Here is a 20,491-nt window from a genome sequence, read left to right as displayed (position 1 = left end):
TGCCTTCCCCATGGAGGAGAAAAATAACTAGTAGAGAAACAGTGGTAAAGTTCTATTGAGAAATGCTACTTATGATAAGAAAAAATTACTGGGAGCTGGTGTTTATGCCTCCTTTCTGATAATGCCATGAGGCTAGCCAACGTGTGTCATTCTCTCCTGGAAAATTATGGTACAGTTTGACTCTCTAATGGCTGCCTTGTTTCATTTTTCTGAAATGCCACGTTGCTGGTAGGAAGAGAGCCATGTACATACAGCCTGTGCTCGCAATCTGGGAATTGGCATAGCGACGTTGTATTGCTAAGCAACAGTTGGCATCATGCTGTCTGCTAGAGCCGTTCCCCGTTCGTCCTCTTTGCCTGAAAAATCCAGATCAGCATCTAGCTCAAGGTTTAAGTAGTGAAAAAGAACAGTAGATTGATATCTTATTTTGTGTAAAGTTTGTCACCTGTTTTGTTAGTAAAGCATTAAATAACAATTCAGAGAAATGCAGTCAGGATGTGCTTTGTTCATCCCTGGAATGGCGAATCCTAATGATCTTGGTGCCTTGCAATAGGATGTCTATCATGTGAAGTGAGGCCAGTTTCCTATACAGCCAGCAATGCCAGATCTCGCCAAATAGGGCATGAAATAGCTATCTTATGTACAAATGTACATCTTTATACTAGTGGATTGTAGGCTCAAAATAGGTCTTAATTATTCTCTTCAGTGTGTACATGCACTTTAGGATTTAACCTCAAAAGATGAAGTTTTGTGCACTGGAGAGCAATATTGATAGCCCTGGATTTTAAATGCCTCTTTTGGTTACAGGAAGACTTTTTTGCTGCTTCTGCAAAAGCTAATTGTATATTTGCTCAGAAAGAAACCACTTAAAAAGTATAAATAAAAATCCCAATGGGAGATACTACTAGTTAAGCAGCTCCAGGTGACTACCTGTTGTTTTAACTTTTGTTTTGTTATTGACAATACTAAGTGAAACTTGTTGCTAAGCTTGTTAGCTAAATATCAGATATGCACTGAAAATTCATCCTCTTTTCTGTCTTGGTTTGTAAGACCTGGGTAATTTTTGTTCTATATAAGGTTTTTTATGTTTGGGGGTTTTTTGAGGGATTATTTTTTTTGTGGTGGTTTGTTTTTCTTTTACTTTCACTGCTCTTGTGAATCTCCATTTTATTAACTACAGTGAATCATACAACATTCCCAATTCCAGTTTTTATTAGCTACAATCCCAGCTACTTGGTGATGTAGGGTCATTCTTTCAGTATATTTTGACCGAGTTCTTACAGTATATTTTGACCAAGTTCAAGAAAGAGGTATTTTGCCACTTCCTTTGTTGGGACTTTTCCTCTGTCTAGCAGATCCCATTGTAGTATTTGTATTAATTTTCAGTCTCCATTTCTTTTAATTTTGTTTTGTCCTTTGCTTCCAAGTGTATTTCATACACTACATTTGCTTCTTCCTTTGCTGTGTTGCAATAACCTTTGTATAAGTACATATGCATAGACATTAATATATCCTTCATTTAATGAGTAGTTAGACTGTACATATTAAACTCCCTTCATCTTTTTAAATTATTTCTGGTTATTCTTGCTTGTTTCTTTTCTAATGTGTGTTTCTGGTACTTCAATTTGCAGAACAAATTTGTTGTGCCATGAGTCGTTGTAAAAATGAGTGTAAAAGGCAAATGTTTTCATAGAATCATAGAATGCTTTGGATTGGAAGGGACCTTTACAGGTGACCTAGTCCAACCCCCCTGCAATGAGCAGGGACATCTTCAACTAGATCAGGTTGCTCAGAGCCCCATCCAACCGGACCTTGAATGTTTTCAGGGATGGGGCATCTACCACCTCTCTGGGTAATCTGTTCCAGTGCCTCACCACCCTCATTGTAAAAAATTTTTTTCTTAAATCCAGCCTAAATCTGCCCTCCCTTAGTTTAAAACCATTGCTCCTTGTCCTGTCACAACAGGCCTTGCTAAAAAGTCTGTCCCCGTCTTTCCTAAAGGCCCCCTTTAAGTACTGGAAGGCTGCTATAAGGTCTCCCCGCAGCCTTCTCTTCTCCAGGCTGAACAATGCCAACTCTTCAGAACAAGCCTCAGCCTGTCCTCGTAGGAGAGGTGCTTCAGCCCTCGGATCATTTTTGTGGCCCTCCTCTGGACCCGTTCCAACAGTTCCATGTCCTTCTTGTGCTGAGGGCTCCAGGGCTGGACGCAGTACTCCAGGTGAGGTCTCACCAGAGCAGAGTAGAGGGGCAGAATCGCCTCCCTCGACCTGCTGGCCGTGTTTCTTTTGATGCAGCGCAGGATGCAGTTGGCCTTCTGGGCTGCGAGCGCACATTGTTGGCTCATGTCGAGCTTTTTGTCCATCAGTACCCCCAAGTCCATTTCCACAAGGCTGCTCTCGATCACATCATCCCTCAGCCTGTATTGAAACCGAGGATTGCCCCGACCCAGGTGTAGGATCCTGCACTTGGTCTTGTTGAACCTCTTGAGGTTCACACAAGCCCACTTCTCCAGCTTGTCCAGGTCCCTCTGGATGATATCCTGTCCTTCTGGTGTGTCAGCTGCACCACTCAGCTTGGTGTCATCTGCAAACTTGCTGAGGGTGCACTCAATCTCGCTGTCAATGTCATTGATGAAAATGTTGGACAGCACTGGTCCCAGTACAGACCCCTGAGGGACACCACTCATCAATGATCTCCATCTGGACATTGAGCCGTTGACCACTACCTTCTGGATGTGACCAGCCAACCAATTCCTTATCCACTGAACAGTCCACCCATCAAATCCATATCTCTCCAGTTTAGAGGGAAGGATGTTGTGGGGGACTGTGTCAAAGGCTTTACGGAAGTCCAGATAGATGACATCCATTGCTTTTCCCTTGTCCACTGATATGGTAACTCCCTCGTAGAAAGCCACTAGGTTGGTCAGGCAGGACTTGCCCTTGGTTGAGCCATGTTGGCTGTCTCGAATCATGTCCCTGTCCTCCATGTGCTCTAGCATAGCTTCTAGGAGGATCTGTTCCATGATCTTCCCAGGCACAGAGGTGAGGCTGACAGGGCTGTAGTTCCCAGGGTCCTCCTTTCTACCCTTTTTAAAAATGGGCACAATGTTTCCCTTCTTCCAGTCACCAGGGACTTCACCTGACTGCATGACTTTTCAAATATCATGGAGAGTGGCTTGGCAACTACATCAGCCAATTCCCTCAGGAGTCTGGGATGAATCTCATCAGGTCCCATAGACTTATATATGTTCAGGTTCCTCAGGTGGTCATGAACCTGATCCTCCCTTAAAGTGGGAGGGGCTTTACCCCCCTGGTCCCAAACATGTTGTCCATTGACTTGGGAGGGGTGAGGAGAGCGGTTGCCAGAGAAGACTGAAGCAAAAAAGTCGTTGAGTACCTCAGCCTTCTCCTTGTCTGTTGATACTAGGTCACCATTCTTATTCATCAGTTCATCAGTATGCTTTCTTTAACTTTCCTTTTCTGGTTGATATACCTGTAGAAGCCCTTTTTGTTATTCCTTGCATCCCTTGCCAAGTTCAACTCCAGCTGCGCCTTGGCCTTCCTGACCCCAAAATCAGTTTTGCAAGGAACTGATTGATTGTGTGAATCTGTTCACAAGCTCCACTACTGCGATGTACACACGTGCACAGACACGTTTTCTGATCGTAGGGATGAGTCAGAAGACTAATCACTGTTCTTTGTACCTTTTGCCAGCTGACTTTTCAGTGAAGTTCAAGGTCTTACTACCTGCAGGAGAGTCTAAATGCCCCAGCACCGTATAGTTCAAAGACATCCTTAAGCAGTTGATTTTGGTCTTGAGTACTTGTTAGATAGTAAAGACTGGAGCTAAAGGGAGCTTCAGATGGGAAATTTTCAAGTTGCAAGTTTCTCAAGAATATTTTTCCTGACAGAAATACATTATCAACTGGGACTCTTGGCCTGGCAATATATTCAGTAAGGTTTTTACGTGCGTTGTTGTCCAGATTTTTGTGGACTTCCTCCATACTTTTCTTTTGGTATCATGCAGAAAAGTTGCAAGCTTTTTTTTTTTCCCCTATCACTTTTTAAAGACTTTGTTGCTTTTGGAGGATGGTAAAGGGGGTTTTTTTCCCTGTAGAGGAAATTGTTTTGCCAGGACCTGAGGTGTGTGATGTACGCCGAAGTTCTGGTAATATGAGTCATGGCATTGAACGATGCTATCTAGTTTAAAAAAGTTATTTTGGGGACATCTGGAAAATGATAGAGTTGTTTGTTGGTAGAAAGATCAGGATAGAAGGACTTCTACAATAGGACATAGGCCTTGCTTGCTTACCGTATCATGCACAGCTTAAGAAGAATATGTAATATGCACACCATACTTCTACTGCACGGTCGACTTCAGTGTTGGAAAGCACTGTATTCTGTGAATCTCTTGTTTTGGGATGATAGCTCCATTTCACCATATGAAAAGTGCGGAGTGTAGAGTGTGAGACAACAGAAGAATCAGAAGTCAAACCTTGTTCTGTGCCTTTGTGTTAATCTAACGATATATTAATAACTGTTTCCTACCTGTAGGAAATCTGTCCAGTCTAAGTCGTCTTGGCCTGAGGTACAATAGGCTGTCAGCAATTCCGAAGTCTTTAGCAAAATGCAGTGAACTTGATGAACTGAACCTGGAGAACAACAACATTTCTACTTTACCAGAGGTGAGAATTAGAGGGAGTGGATTTGGGAGGGAATGTTCGTGTAAAGCATTGGTGTTTTGTAGAGTGATTGGAACATGTGAAATTACTTCATCTTGCATCACAGGTCTGAGGAATACCCTTTGTTTTAATCTAGATGTGTGTGAAATATTTCAATTCTGTACATATTAGGTGTGTCTAACTAGTATAGAAGAACTGATGTCATACAACTTCAGTCAAAAGTGGGAGCAATACATGTGATTATGTTTGTTGTCCTGTCTCTTTAGAAAACCTTAAATAAGGAGTCCAGGTTCCCACCGTTCAAGCTAGATAAGAGCTTCTCAGTGTTTCTGTTTCATGGAGGTAGGGAAGAAGTAGAAAAATGGGATATCTCTTTCCCATCTAATTGAGGCAGGAACAACCTTTAAGAGAGAAGGTAAAGCTTGTCACAGCGACTTGGCCTCAGCATTCTCATCTTAATGTGGAAAAGTGTGCTGTTGACACCGATGAGAGATCATCTGGCAACTCATTGATACACCTCTGTCAGTTATGAAAAAGAAAAATTTGCATAATTTTTCAGTATCCAGTGACTCTCCGAGGATCATGGGAGAAAGGGGAAGAGAAATCCATTTTCTTGCTTTTGTTTTCAGAGTTGCTGCACTTGATTGTCTTGCCTTGGTCTCTCTTGCTTCTAGCTTAGTGTGGGACCAAGGAAAATGTCCATAGTTAGAAGTTCTGAAGCCACCTTGTCAGTCTCTTCAAGTAGCACGTTCCTTGAACAGAGTGCTTTGCTAGCTCTGGGGTGGAGAGGCAGAAAGTCCTAGTCCTCTGTGCATCTGTATGCTTTTCTATACTTCTTCCCTAGAGTTCTGTGAAAGGTGTCCCTGTTACAGACCACTTTTTAAATACAGCTTTGATGTCTGCAGACTTCGAAACTATTTCAACTGTTGGTTATACCTTTCATCCTGATTTTCCTTTTCTTGCTTCCTTGAGACTGATTTATCAGGGTAGCAGACTGTGAGATGCTCGGCTGCATACTGCATGCTTTTGGTGCTAGTAAACATTGAGAGTAAATGTTTGACTTGAAGCATTAGTGCCTGGGCAGAATTGCTCTGATGCCAGAAAAAAAATCCAATGCGATTGATTATTATTTTGGATATTTCTTCCATTGCTTTAGAACTGTTTGGAGATAAAGTCTTCAGGATACAATGTAGAGTTTTAGTCTGTTCTGTTTTAATGATGGTCCAAAAAAAAAAAAGAAAAAGTATAAATTCTTAGTATCAAATAATTCAAAATGTATCTAAAGAGGTATATAGGAAACTATACATAGAAGAAAAAAACAAAATGGATTTGGAGTTAGGCAAAATATTCATAGTAACAAAGTGCAATAAGTAACTGCTTTCCTTCAGATAAATTTCTAAACTCGGCAGTGAAAGACTGAAAACAGAGAATTTAATAAATGTTTGGGTAAAACTATCATTTAAGAAAATGCTACTGACTGAAAGCCACCAGGCTGCTTTTAAGATGAGAGCTAAGCTAGCCCACCCCACCCAGATGTATTATAAAAGCATCTACGGTATAATTATAAAAAGCTAATGTGAGGGATGATTACTTGCTTTAAAATACATTCAGTCATAATACAAAACTCTTTGCGACTGTGCTGCCGCCTTCACATATATTTGCCAACAATATGTTAACACTTAAGCTGCTACCTTGCAGAAGTGTATAGTTTGTACTGTAATCTGTTTAAAGTAAAACATTCTGTGCTATAATACAAAGAATGGTATTTGTAGAAGAAACGTCTGAATTTCAAAGCATAGCTGAAGCTGCTGACACAATGCCTAATAAATATTTTAGCTTAAAAGGATGGGCTGGGAGAAGGCAGCACTGTCACAGCTCTCATAGATATAAGAGCATTGTTCTCTTTGTATTGCCAAAGCTCTCTTGCTTCCCTTCAAATGTGTTTAATTACTCTAGGCTATTAGAGTGTATTAGCTAACATATTTTTAATATTTTTTGTATGGAAGCAGACTTCAAAAATGGCTTTTTGAAATGCCAAGATCCATTTGAAGCAATAAAGTATGTTTGTAACTGAGCTCAGGGACTGCCTCTAACCTCTAGGACAAAGAATATCTGTTAATTAAAGTATAGCTAGAAGCAGTATTTCCTAATCAAAGATTATACTAGTTAATGATTAGGTTAGATTAATACTGATTTTAAGATATCCATTATTTTATCTTTAGGGGGAAAATTGCTTCACTGATATTTGCTGATATGCCCCCAGAATTGTATTTCAGTGCTTAAAGTTTTAGCCATGACATGTACACCAGTCCCTATTTAATCCTGTTCTATTTACAATAATGTTGTTAAACTATTTAGAAAAGTAGCCAAAGCTTTCCTGGTGAAAGAGCAAAGCCATGTTCTTAAAGCTTTTACAGTGAATATAGCGCTGAAATTGCAATCCAGAAATACTGACATTAGGTATATGCTTGGAATCATTATCTTCTTACTGCTCGTTCCTGATTGCAGATGTTGCATTATTTATGGTATGTAATGCCACGCATAAATCTCCAATTTCCATAATACTTAAGCAAATAGGGTTGAATTCAAGTAGGCATAGTAATAAGCAAAGGTGACACTTCAGCAGTAATTTAGATCTCATTATTCATCCCCACAGTTCCAGCAACGCACTTGGCACGTAACTAACAGATAAACTCCTAGATCCGCGCTGCTGAGATTGTAGAATCTAATTTGATTGCGAAGTGAAATAAGACTCTGGATTCAATGGACAACCATTGCTATCCAGTTTAACTCCAGGCTTCTTGCTTTTTATTTCTTAAGGGGGGGGGGGGGGCGGGGAAGAGAAGTGGAGTAATAACTATTTAGGAATATTTTGAAGACAGGAAAAAAAAATAGAATTTCCAAAACCTTGCCTTCCCATTCTTTTTCTGTGTCCTGCCTGGTTATCTGAAACTGTTACAGCCTAAAAGGAAACTTCTACCAGATGTGTTCACCTTATGGATTGTTATTACATTAACAAAGATTTGTAGTGGACGTATCAAACACCAGTTTGAAAAACGGTGCGTGCAGTTGATAATTCCTTGGGCCCCACTCTCAACTTTGAGCAGGCATCAAAATTGAGTGAGCTGCAGTTGGGTGGTGTTGGCCGAAGCCGGGACCGCTGTTCAGGATGGACACGCTGCTGACTGTGCCTGCCAGCCACTGCCCCTGCGCTCTTCAGAGCTACCCAAGGCATAGCAATGTGTTATTAAAAAAAAATACCGTTTGGAGGAAAAAAGAGTTACAAAACCTCTGAAGCTTTTAAATGTGATAAGTTTGCTGCTTTTGTATCTGGCAGTATGTAAGGAGAAAGGGGGAAATAAGGTAAAGGCTGACGACTGTGAGCAGAGACTGTTGCTGATGGAGGTTTTATCAAATTTAACACTGGTTTGTGTGTTGCAACACTTATTTAGGGGATGGACTTGAGGGGGGAAAACATTTCTAATTAGACCCATGAGGGAAAAGAGATGTATTCAAATAAATCTGTCCTAAGTTCCTGGGTGGTTTTCTTCTCTCTACAGGGTCTTTTATCCAGCCTTGTCAAACTGACTAGTTTAACACTGGCCAGGAACTGCTTCCAGTCCTATCCCGTGGGTGGCCCGTCCCAGTTCTCCACAATCTACTCTCTCAATATGGAGCACAACCGCATCAATAAAATACCCTTTGGAATTTTCTCTAGAGCTAAAGTATTAAGTAAGCTGAACATGAAGGTGAGGCACAGAAACATGCTACTGTGTGTAAAATCAATGAGGAGCATTGTTTGCTGCTCCATGAATTCTGGCAAACTTAATGATATAAGGAATGAATTTATCACGCTGAAGGGGACACTGCTGCTGTCGCATATAGAAACAATTCTGTATTAGTTTAAAAATGTACTATCAAGATGTTATTGATTTGTCTTTATTTTTGTTAGTTAAGCGTTTGTCACATTTGCTCAAGTTTGAACAATGAAAACAAGAAAGTTGGCTGCAAAGTTCTCGAATATTCAAATAAGACATAAGCATGTAGAGTACCTTATTTCTTTCCCCCCTCTACTGTTACGGTTTAGATTTAAAAACAAAATTATGTAAAAGATCTTTTTTGAATATATTCTTTCAAAACCCGAGTTTGGAGACTTTTGGCAGTAGTTGTAGAGCACAGAAAAAGAACCTTTAAGTCTGTGCTATATACACTTAGAGTGAAGAGAACTAGAGAAAAGAGATGATGTTTTTCTAGGAATAGGTTTGCTTCAAGTTCTTAAATTATTTTTAAAAAAATGTTTGAGCAGTATCTAAGCTCAGCTACTGTTTTAGAATATCTTTTGGCACAAATAGATTCTTAGTTTGCATTAAGACCATTTTTTATCACATACCCGTTTGTAACTTTGCACGTTTACCAGGACTTTGTATGACCTGGTTTTTTAGATTTTTTTTTTTTTTTTTTTTTTTTAGTGTCTGGTCTAGGTCAAATTTTGTAGCTGCATTTCGAGCAGTAAGATGTTCAGTTTAATTTCAGTTGCTTTTACTCTGAGCCATTAAGGTGTATTTCCTTTGTGGTGTGTTTGGTATTTTTTTTTCCTTGTTCTTTTTTTTATGGGTTTTTGTTTGTGGTGGTTTCTGTGTGTTGGCTGGGTGGTTTTGTTGTTGTTTGTTTAGGTTTTTTTTTGTTTTGTTTTTTTGTTGTTGTTGTTTTTTTTTTTTTTTTTTTTTTTTAAGCTAATGCCATTATTTTTAGGATTCCAGCGTTGCTGATAGCACCTTTGCAAGTTATGGTGAATTTTATGTTCTCCCCCCTCCCCGTATTCAGCAAAGAAAGGACAAAAAAAATGTTTTAACTACTGGGACACATGAAATCTTGAGAATTATGTGCTTCTAATTTTTCCACTTCAGTTCATATTAGTAACACAGAGTCAATTCTGTTACTCTAAATTGGAACTGCTTACTATGTTTTTGAGGTACTTAAAAAATATTTGGCCAATTACCAACATTTTATTCTCCTGATTTAATTATCTACTATTTTGTTATGAAGTATTTTGTAAGCAGTTTGTTTAATCTCTCAGATGCCATGCCGACTTCTTGCAAGCGCAGACCCTAAATGTTTGATATGTTAAATCACAGGACAATCAGCTGACCTCTCTCCCCTTGGACTTCGGGACTTGGACTAGTATGGTAGAACTGAACTTAGCGACTAATCAGCTCACAAAAATCCCTGAGGATGTATCTGGGCTTGTTTCTCTTGAGGTGAGAAGAGTATAAATGAACACCTAAGTGAATCCCTGCAAATAGGTGTTCTGTACTTCAGGTTTAAGTAATATTACTTTTGGGTCAAATAAAGCCAAATAAATATGTGTATGTATGCTATTTAGATGTGTTGCATCTGTTTATGGTTGTTTTAAACAGCTTTTTGAATGTTGTTCTTTAGGCTCTAGATGAGTGTCGGTGCACAAAGAGTTAAGTATATACATATTTTTAACCATGTAGAAAGAAAATCTTTCTCAACAGACAGTTACTGTTGTAAATTAAATGGAACTGAACTCAGTTTGATTCCTGGAGAGACCAGTATGGAAACAGCAGGGATCAGAAAAATGTAATGAAATGGGCTACAGCCAGAGGTGGCTTGAATGTAGCACTGTGAACCTTGTAGGCATCCAGGTGGGAATTATCAGCCTTTGAGGGAGAAGAACTCGTAGGTTGAAACTGTGAACTAAACCTCTTGTGTCCCCTAGCCCTGTTTCCCAAGCTACCATCAGGAGAGACAAACTTAGTTGCCTTGGAGGGACATAAAGATAGAGGTGCTTGTTCGGGCAGTTGAGGGGACGTCGTAGCCTCTGTGAGTTGCTGGGAAAAATCTGTTAAAGTACAATAGCAAATGGCATATTTGAAATTGCAAAGTTCCAGTGTGACTGCTGATCTGAATAATTAATAATTCCTGTGTTTGGGGCAAAAATTATATGGCAGAGTAATAGCTATTTAGTGGCCCAGTTCCCTTTAAGTTAAGGCTCTGATTGATGTGGTTGGGAAGTTAGTAACCTCTAACAACTGGATTTGCCGGTGGTCTGCCAGCTGCTGAAGCTGGAGAGCTGCACGGTCCACAGACCCGTTAGTGCTATTTTCCTCTGTAATTAAAGAATCAAATACAAAGAACTATTTGGGCAGTGTTTACACAAAAGTGAAGGTTCCCACAGCAGTGCTAAGTCAGCTGCATTGCATGTAGGTAAGATTTTCTGTTCCTGCCTTTGTTTCTTGATACGCGATTAAAACGTTACTATTCTTATCGTTCTGTGTATATCGTAGCGCATAAAGGAAGGCCACCAAAATACTGCTTGTGCTGATGCTAAGATGTTGGCTTTTATTCATTTTGATTTTCACTTTGATTTTTAGCCTTGTTTTCTATTCTGTTCCTGCCTTCAGTGTTTCCACGTTACATGAAGCTAGTGAGAGCTGGGATTGGTAGAAGCCAGGCATTTGCAACCTTGGCTGGCTTAGCAGGGAGCTGTGCGTGGCTAGGATGAGGGTCCACCTTGGGTGCTCTTTCACATCCTTGTGTTTCAATGTGCCTTGCTAAATAACTAGATAATAGGATTGTTTAATCAGTAATTAATTACCTTACTGCTCACGGGGTTGTTATGAGGCTTGATTGCTTCTAAGGACTGTTAGACTTCTCCAGAGGAAAAATGGTATACTAGTGTAACTCCTGTTAACTTCCTTGTGGTGTAATGAATAACTCTGTTAAATGACGTTGCAAATAAGGATACTTTTCTTGAACCTAGGATATTTATAATTCAACTTAGAAAGGAGGAGAACAAGAGGATAACGCTCTAGTAGGGGCAGGTGTGTGATAGGAGACCATTTTGAAAAGCCAGTGGATATCTATGCAGTGTTGGGCTTAGGTGCTCTGATCTGTATGTTTACTTGCTGCTGCTTTTAACCCAAGGGACATAGGGAGAAGAGGAAGTATTAAGCTTTTTAAGGAGGACTTGGCAAGCGCAGCAAATAATGTAAAACATGGTTGAGATAGCTATAAGGAAGGATAACAGAATGATAGGGAATTCCAGGAAGAAATTGTTTTTCTTTGGACATTTGAAGAAATAAGGTGTTCTTTGTTTTTGTTCTGCATTTATTATTATGTAAAATAATATTTGAAATAATTCTGTCATAAATCTATGTATTTGTATCATTAAAGACTTTTAAAAAAATGATGTTAATCACCGATTTTATTTTTTTTTTAATCTTTTCAGTTTGCTTCCATAATTTGAACGTAGGCTAATCTTGGACTTCATTACTTGAAAATATAAAAAGATCCTGTCTTAATTGTTATTTACTAATTGCATTGCTGAAATCCTCTGTGTTTGGTTTTTTTTTTTTTTGAGGTTCTTATCTTGTCAAACAATCTACTAAAGAAACTTCCCCATGGAATTGGAAATCTACGGAAACTCCGAGAGCTAGATCTAGAGGAAAACAAACTGGAATCCTTGCCAAATGAAATAGCTTACCTCAAGGATCTGCAGGTGAAACAATAATGGGCTGAGATAAACAGCTTACGTCCTTTATTTACACCATGCTGATTTAATTACAGCTCTTTTGATGAGGGAAACTCTTTGGGACTAGACATAGAATGAAAAGTTAAGAATCTTGCACAACTTCATCCACAGTCTGTCCCCACTAATTCTTCCCCAGGTTTATCAGTTAATACTGAACAAATGAATTTTGAAGAGTTTAACTGTTGTACCATGAGTACAATACTGCCACAGGAATAGCCTCTGATTTCAGTCATGTTCATGAAAGCTTTTATATTTAGGCACGTATTTTACTATGCACTATTTTATTTTTGTTTAGTGGTGCTTAATAGAGGTCTGAAATGTTGAAGAGTAGAAATTTTTTTTTTTCAAATGCTGGAGAGTAGAACCCATCAATTTATCAGCTATATATCTTGTTACTTACTGTCATTCAAAGCAAAAGTCTTTAAGTTAATTTTTAAAAATGTGTTTTTCCCTTAGAAATTGGTTCTGACTAATAATCAGTTGACCACCCTTCCCAGAGGTATCGGTCATCTTACCAATCTGACGCACCTTGGGCTTGGAGAGAATCTTCTCACACACCTTCCTGAGGAAATTGGTAAGATCCCTTTTTCTGGTTTTATGCAGTGTGCCTGAGCCAAAGCAGTTGCTGACACAGAAGATAAGCATCTACTGTGCTCATAAGTAGAGGCCACAAAATTCGTGTGAAACTTCTAGATATACACAACCTGATGTGAAGCGTGTGCCACAGGAACAGCACTATAGGGTATGATCTTTATCTTACTGAACTGTAGTGAAACAAATGGTTGAGCTTGTTTCTGTTCTGCAGAAAGCTGCTGAACACACGCTAACCTGGAATAGTGAGTTTTCTTTTCTCTCCAAATTCTCCCACAAGTTGTGTATTATCAGTCACTCAACTTCATAAACCTGTTCTTGGAGAGAGGTCTGTGTCAGAAAGGAATGCACTGGTCCTACTGTAAATCCATGGTGTAGACAAAACTTTGTGTAAGGTGTAGACAGCTGAAGCAAATGTTTCTCCTGATAGTCCCTCTGCACACACTTCTCTTTGTAGACCATCGTAGTATTTTTCACCTTGATGAGACAAGAAAAGGAAGTGAAGAGGAGGAAATCTACAGAAAGAAAGGGAGGAATAGGATTCTTTTTGTCTACTTGCGACATCCAGAGTAACTGAGATTCAGAGCATCTGAAATTGAGAGCCCCGTTCCTTTTATAGTCAGTCACAAGTACCTCCAGAGCATGATTCTGAGCACTTAAGTTAAAATCTTAAAGTTATAGCTCATTATGGAGGAAAAAATGATGGGAAAAGCTACACAAAGCAAAATGTGGTCAGAAACAGTGATGTGCAGATGCAGAAGGCTGGGACATGGTCTGTCCCAGCATCTGTAGTGAAGAGCCGTTACAGCTTCTGCTCATCTTGTATGTGCCTCAGTGTGAGAAGGGCCTAAAACAGTCTAAATGTGGAGCTTTGTAATTTAGTTCATAAGTTAGTGGAGAGAGTTTGGATGCTGTGGAAATGAGCTGCGGAATTAAAGTATGTAAGTAAACTTGAAATACTATTGTAGGAGTAAATTTGGTTATTAAAGCTGGTTGTCTTGACAGATTGTAGTTAACTATTTTGACTGCTTCATCTAAAGTTATCAGCTATTTCCCATTACTTCTTAGCCTTTCCTTTTTATTGGTTTTCCATGCCTTGAGCCCTGGCTACTGCTTTCTCTTGTGAAAGATGAAATAGTCTTTTAGGTTATAGGAGATGTTTATGGTATGTAAGATTGGAAATTGGGGAATGTTTTGAGGAGGACTTGTACGTTTGGAGTGTATTTCAGATATGGATTAATATTGATATTTGATTGCTGTGGAGGAATGGAAGTCTTAAGAAAGAAGAAATTAGTCCATTTTCCATCTTCTGGTTAATCACTATTGCAGTATCTGTAGTAGAGGCAGGTTGTAAAATTCAAATTCAGGAGGTATTTTTCACACAGGTTTGTTCCATTTAATAAATTCACTGCTCTGCAGAGATGTCTCTTGCTTTCTTCCTGTGGCGCATTACAGTTACAGCTTCAGGTCTTTAATGTATGGGTTCTAATTAAATAAAAGGTATGACATAGGTATTTTTATAGAGATAATACATACTGTATGGTATAAACATTTTCTAGGCCCTTCTAGATCGCTATTCAGTGTTGCCTGCAATCGCAAAGCACTTGGCTGAACAGTTACAGTGAAGTCCCTCTCAGTTCTCTTATTCTGTATATTCTCAATTCAGTGGTTATCTAAAGGAGATGTAATAATGGATATTTTTACAGGGAAACTAAAGCAAATTGGTTCTTGCTTAGGTTCTGGTGCTTGAAAATAGGAGTTTAGATGAGTCACTGACTCTAGATTCTACATAGTAAAGAATCTTCAAGTGGACTTAGTGCTTCTGCCTAAAAATTATAAACTGCATGAATCAAAAAAATACTACTTTGTATTGTTTTATTTTAACCAGGTACACTGGAGAATCTGGAAGAACTGTATTTGAATGACAACCCCAATCTGCACAGCCTTCCCTTTGAGCTGGCTCTTTGCAGCAAACTGTCAATAATGAGTATTGAGAACTGCCCGCTCAGCCACCTTCCACCTCAGATTGTTGCAGGAGGACCCTCTTTCATCATTCAGTTCCTAAAAATGCAGGGACCATATCGTGCCATGGTCTGATGCTAATCGGATTGTCCAATACACTGTACAAAATACAAACTGCATTAATGTTGTAATTGTCTGTATATGTATATATAATATAATATATGTGGTTTATATTATATTATATATATATATATAAATATATAAATAATATAAAAAGGCAAATTTAAGACTGCATTATGTGTTTCTGCTAATAGAGGAATCATAGCCATTTAGATTTTTTTTTTTTATTCTGTAAAAATGCTTGTCTAAGTTTTCTTTGCTGAATTTGATGGAAGTTGTCTGAATAATCTGGAAATGCCAGTTCATTTAAATCAATTGCCAATGAACTAAAAGTTTAAATTTAAGGGACAAAAATAGTTTTGCTTAGATTTACTTTCAGTTAAGAGAAATGTATAACCTTTATATAATGAACTTTTCTGTTTTCCTCCCTTTTTTTTTTTTGTGTCAAAACCTGAAAGGGTCATGTGTCCTGAGGTTGGGATTTTCTTTTAACTTATTTTGAGATTTGAAGCAAATGGTGTTTTTATATTGTTTACAGTCAGAGTAAATCACTGGATTTTGTTTTATTCTGATTTGCTCTGTTTTAATCAATCATATCTAGAATTTATATGCCTCTGCTGATGGATTTTTATCAACCGGTTTGTATACTAAAAACATATACTCATCAGAACAACTGGCAGGTGAAAAGGATGCAGTCAAAACAAAAGAAAAAGAAAAGAAAAAAAAAGCTTGAATTCCTTTAAGTCTTGCTTCCCTGAGTTATCAGTTGCAGGCATAACATATCTGAACTGAGCCTTTTGCGGTTGGTCTTTTCTAGCACAAGTAAAACTTTTCAGATTGGTAAAAACGTTACGTATACTCAGTGAAGAGCGGTTTTCATTTTGTGAAGTAACAAGTCCATGAGGTATAACAGTACAGTTAAGTGGGAAGGAAATAATATATATGTACATTTTTATTACTATGTTGAGTCATAAACTACAACAGGCAATTTTAAGGATTCCTTATAGTCCTTGTACAATAAATGAATGTGTCTTACTTTTAAACACTGCAATATATGTAAGTTTTAAGGTTGGTTAACAATGTACTATGGTTTTATATCTTGACTTGCCTTGTACCTCCTTCCATTATGGAACTTCTGTGTCCAAGCACAATATCTTCACACTGTGCTGTTTTGCTGCTGAACTAAATGCACTTTTCCCCACAGCTGGGGCACTTGCTTCAAAATATTCAGTTCAGTATCTTGATTATTCTTTTTTAACTTCATCCTATCTGTTTCAGTATTAAACCGATCTATTAAAAAAGAGGCACCTTTTTCATTTGTGCATAGATGTTGGTAGCTCAAGAGAAACACTGTAAGTAGTGGACATTCAGTTTTATCATGACTTTCTTGGTTGTTTAAAAGGCAGAAGATGCTTCAGGGAGATTTACAGTACTGCTGCACTTGTAGGGCTGGTTGTCCTTTTTCAGGAGGGTAGGAACTGGAGGCGGTTACATTCCACGGTTACTCAAGAACTGTCCAGTTTATAATCATTGGACTTGCTGCTGGGGTAGTGTGGCTTAGAGGACTGTACCTTTTGAACAACATCAAATCAACTGATGCCATGGGAAATCTATTTCACATGCAGAAGTTTGGAGAATGTTATTTCTGGCTTTCAGGCATGCTTACTTAGACGTATTGCCTTGATCTATTTGCATTCTGTTTTGTCGTACGTCTTTTCATTAACAAGGAGTAAGTTTAAATGGAAGGCAGGTGGAGATATAAAACCTTAGAGGGCTTAAACATGCTGTAAAACTATTGTAGATGTCACTGGATTTTACTAAGTAATGTTCTGTTCTTTCTCACACACTGTCTCTCTGTGTCCCCCCTGTGTTTTTTTGGTTGGTTTGGTTGGTTTTTGTTTGGTTTTTTTTGTTTGTTTTTGTTTGGGTTTTTTTTTTTTTACATCTACTGTAGCTTTTCAGTTTAGACTTTAGTTTATAAAAGGCTAGTTCCTTACAGTTCTGCCTGAAGTTAATCTTTATCAGCATTAAGGTGTTAAAATATGAAGATGCTGAAATGCTTAGTATCAAGACTGTAATCTAACTTCTGAATATACTGCTAAATCCTTATTTGTGCCCTCAGGTCACTAGGAGAAACTGGTTTGATTAATATGGTTCCTTAAAACAAAAGTGGCGACCTCTTGTGTTTTCAAGCATCTTGGTCTCATTCCCTGTCTGCTCCTCAATCCCATTTTTATAAGAGTTGATGGGATTGAATTTGTTTAGTTTGTAAATATGTTGATTATTCACCTTGTCAAGGTACATGGTTAATGACTGTATGATTGGAGCTGACCCCCTCTCACATAAATTCTTGTGGAGAAGTTGGCTACCAAAATAGTACTCATTACACTTGCTTAAAAACAAACTATTCTTTTCATTACGCTTATAGGAATAAATAAAGCTATGTTTTAATTCATTACTATATTAAAACCAGGATATTTTTTCAAACTATCTTTGTACTAGTATGGTTGTTGCAATGACAGATAATCCTGAGCCCTTTTTTAGGAGTTTAATTTTATACATTCTGAGGTGCACACTTATTTTTTCAGTGTCTCAAGAGATTTGAATAAAAGCAGTGTGAGAGAAGGTCTGGTACAGCAGAAATCAACTCAGAAGAATTTGAAAAGTTCTTTAAAATTATCCAAAAGTTTAAGTATTAAATATGTGGCATGGATTTGGAATAGATGCATATAAATCCACATAAGTACATACATGGATTTATATCCAAATCTATGCACAGATCCATATAAATCCAGCTGTTTTGATCATTCAAAACAGTCTTACATCCTGACATAACAGACTTTTGCATTTCCCAGGATGCTGGATTGTTAACTGGTGCAGTTTCTAAATTGTATTTAATGCCTGATGACATTCAGTTGGACGCACGTGCTGGCTTATACATGTTTAAGAATTTTGTTTGGCCTACTCAATTAAAGTATGAATGGAAAGAACTTCATCCTGACAAATGTATGTATACATACATATATGTATATGTGTATCTGTATATGTATGAAAGCATAGACAAGGTGGAGAAATTAATTCTTTACAGCATCTTTGAAAACAGGGTGGAGAAACAGGTGATTCCCAGATACTTGTATTAAATCTTTATCCCCCTTGCCATACTGGGGGAAATAATTTACAAGGGTTATTCAAAAGTGTGACAATCTTTACTTTGGGTGAAAATCATGACCTTGATTGCTGCCCATAGACAAAATATCAATTTTGTATGTATCTCTGCCTATGTACATAAGAATATGTACATATACACATGCCCTATAAAGACACTATCCTGAATCATGCCTTGATTTAACAAGCTAAATTACTGTACTATAGACTAAACAGTATTAATGGAAGTCTGGTAAGGTGTAAAGCAGATTAGGGATTTGTTAAATAATGAAAAGAAGGAATAATTGCTGTTGCGACTCATGTTGGTCACATTGCATTTAATTTTACTAAATAGGAAGTTGTTCAGTAATTCTTTGCAAAAATGTTTTCTTTTAGTATAAACCCATTAAAGTTCTGTCTCTGGCTGTCCCATATTTAGGTTTGTCACCAAAGTTGCCTAGTATAAATGCAGCGGAAATGCTGCATGTGAAGTTGGGTCACACAGTTGTGTAACTGGCACTTTTCCATTTGCCAGATGCTATTGGAAACTTTGAAATTCATACACCCTTTTTAGAAAGAGATTTGGGTTGTAGAATATTTGCTTCAGTGCCTCTCTTGGATTTAAGGTTTTCTCTGCAGTTTTGTCCATCTTTTGCTAATGTGTGAGTGCATGTTCAGACCCTTCTTGAAGGTCGTGTTTGCTCATGTACATGATTTAGTAAATTAGTACTCAAACTGTCTAGCTGGTTAGCACTTAAGCCCATTGTGTCACCTGGAATTCAAGTATCATCTTTAATCCTGGGAGTTTGAAAAGTATCTTTAAATACCTTTTATTTAACAATTAGAAAACTTTGAGATTTTTTTGTGGTGGTTTTTTTAACCCCAAAATAAGTTAAATTTCTGAATCAGTACAAACCCATATCAGAGAAGTCTTCATATATGGATGCAACTAACAATTTTCATGTAATCAGTATCACACCTCGGTTGTATCAAATCGGCATGCCAGAATAGCTTCTAATTAGAAATTAGAAATGTGCAGTTGGCAGTAATTTGCACAACACAGACTTCAAGACACAATAAGGACAATTACAAACAAACGATAGTGTCTACAAATGGTTTTTGTTTTTTTACATTAGCAAAGATCAGAAAATTATGTTTATTATTCTGATGTTTAGGTCTTAACCAGGACGGCACAGGACTTTTGCTGTGGAAAAATACCAGACCACACTAATTTGTGGTTAAAAGCTAAACAAGAGTGTAAACAGTCTACAAAAATGTACTTTTAATCTGAATTATTGTAATGTTGATTGTTATGTCTATATAAAAGATTGCCTTGCTTTTTTATAAGAGTCATTCTGTATCAATGCATTCATTATAAATAGTATATTTGTAAATAAGCTGCCACTGAGTCTTTTGAAAGTTTTCTAGTATTTCTAGTCTAATATTAACTTGGATGTAAGTCATACTTTTGCAGTGCCCCAAATTATCAAGAACTGCTTTCTCAGTATATACTCATCACTCTTTTAAAGATTCCCTCCCCCCCAGTAAAATACAGTTTTTAATTTATAGCGATTACAGGAAGATTCAGAAGTTGCATGACAGTAACTGTTTACTCAAATCATGTAGATTGGACACCTTGTATAAAGCAAATGTTGGTAAAATCTTCTACTTTCATTTTGTTACAGGGCATACAGTAAAAAAAAAAACAACCCACCCTTTTTCTCTGAAAGGGAAAATAAATCTTGGATTTTAGTGCAAAATGCATTTCAACAACAACAAAAGTTAAAGTAGGTATAGAATTCTGGTGCCTATAAGACAGACACCTGCATTTAAACTTCTGGTTTAATAAAAGACAATATTGCCAAGCTGACGTGCCATAGCTCTAAACTGATGTGTCTTAAGTCTGTAAAGCTCATTATGATAGACACTGTTTCAAGAAGGTCATGCTTACATCGTCCTACAAACAAAAAAATGCTATTACCCTTTGAAATCAGAATAGAAAGGCCTCAGCCGTTCGGATACAATGATGACGAGGAGGGCACTGGTGTACTTGCTCTAAAAACTGGAACGGGTTCTCATAGTGTGCAGGAGTCACTCCTGCAATAATCTGAGTGCCTGTGTCCTTACATCAGATCTCTGCTGATTAAAATCAGTAGAGGGTCTGATCAAACTGCCTAAAGGTCTGTCTGTGAGTTGAGTCGATCCCTGTTACTAGAAGTGATCCAGCAATCTGAACACAAGCTAAGGAGTTGGCCAGCCTCATCACGAGAGTGATGTTCGACCACGTACCATCCCTCCCCTGTCCGACAGGGCTGAGTGGCAGATGTGTACGGAACATAACAGGGACATGCAGTTCCTCCGGCGTGCTGCTCCAGACCTCACCAACCAGAGTCTGAAGGGCTTGCAAAAAGGGAAGCGGCATCTGTATCACTGCA

General features: G+C 38.0%; 1 protein-coding gene across 2 annotated transcripts in view; it reads left to right on the top strand.

Annotated features, from left to right (window-relative positions):
* Positions 1-19,416, top strand: part of SHOC2 (SHOC2 leucine rich repeat scaffold protein) — a 72,735-nt gene extending 53,319 nt beyond the window's left edge. For both annotated transcript variants that reach the window (XM_075504553.1, XM_075504552.1), the window contains exons 4-9: positions 4,554-4,684; positions 8,242-8,430; positions 9,817-9,939; positions 12,069-12,206; positions 12,696-12,813; positions 14,719-19,416. In XM_075504553.1, the coding sequence (XP_075360668.1) occupies positions 4,554-4,684; positions 8,242-8,430; positions 9,817-9,939; positions 12,069-12,206; positions 12,696-12,813; positions 14,719-14,927 (908 nt within the window). In that variant the 3' untranslated portion in view covers positions 14,928-19,416. The remainder of the gene's footprint in view (positions 1-4,553; positions 4,685-8,241; positions 8,431-9,816; positions 9,940-12,068; positions 12,207-12,695; positions 12,814-14,718) is intronic.
* The last annotated feature ends 1,075 nt before the right edge of the window (positions 19,417-20,491 follow it).

The sequence above is a fragment of the Mycteria americana genome, chromosome 6 (assembly GCF_035582795.1).
Source record: "Mycteria americana isolate JAX WOST 10 ecotype Jacksonville Zoo and Gardens chromosome 6, USCA_MyAme_1.0, whole genome shotgun sequence".
In the NCBI taxonomy this organism is placed as follows: Eukaryota; Metazoa; Chordata; class Aves; order Ciconiiformes; family Ciconiidae; genus Mycteria; species Mycteria americana.
The sequence above is the reverse complement of the archived record's forward strand: the minus strand, read 5'-3'. Positions and strand labels throughout refer to the sequence as shown.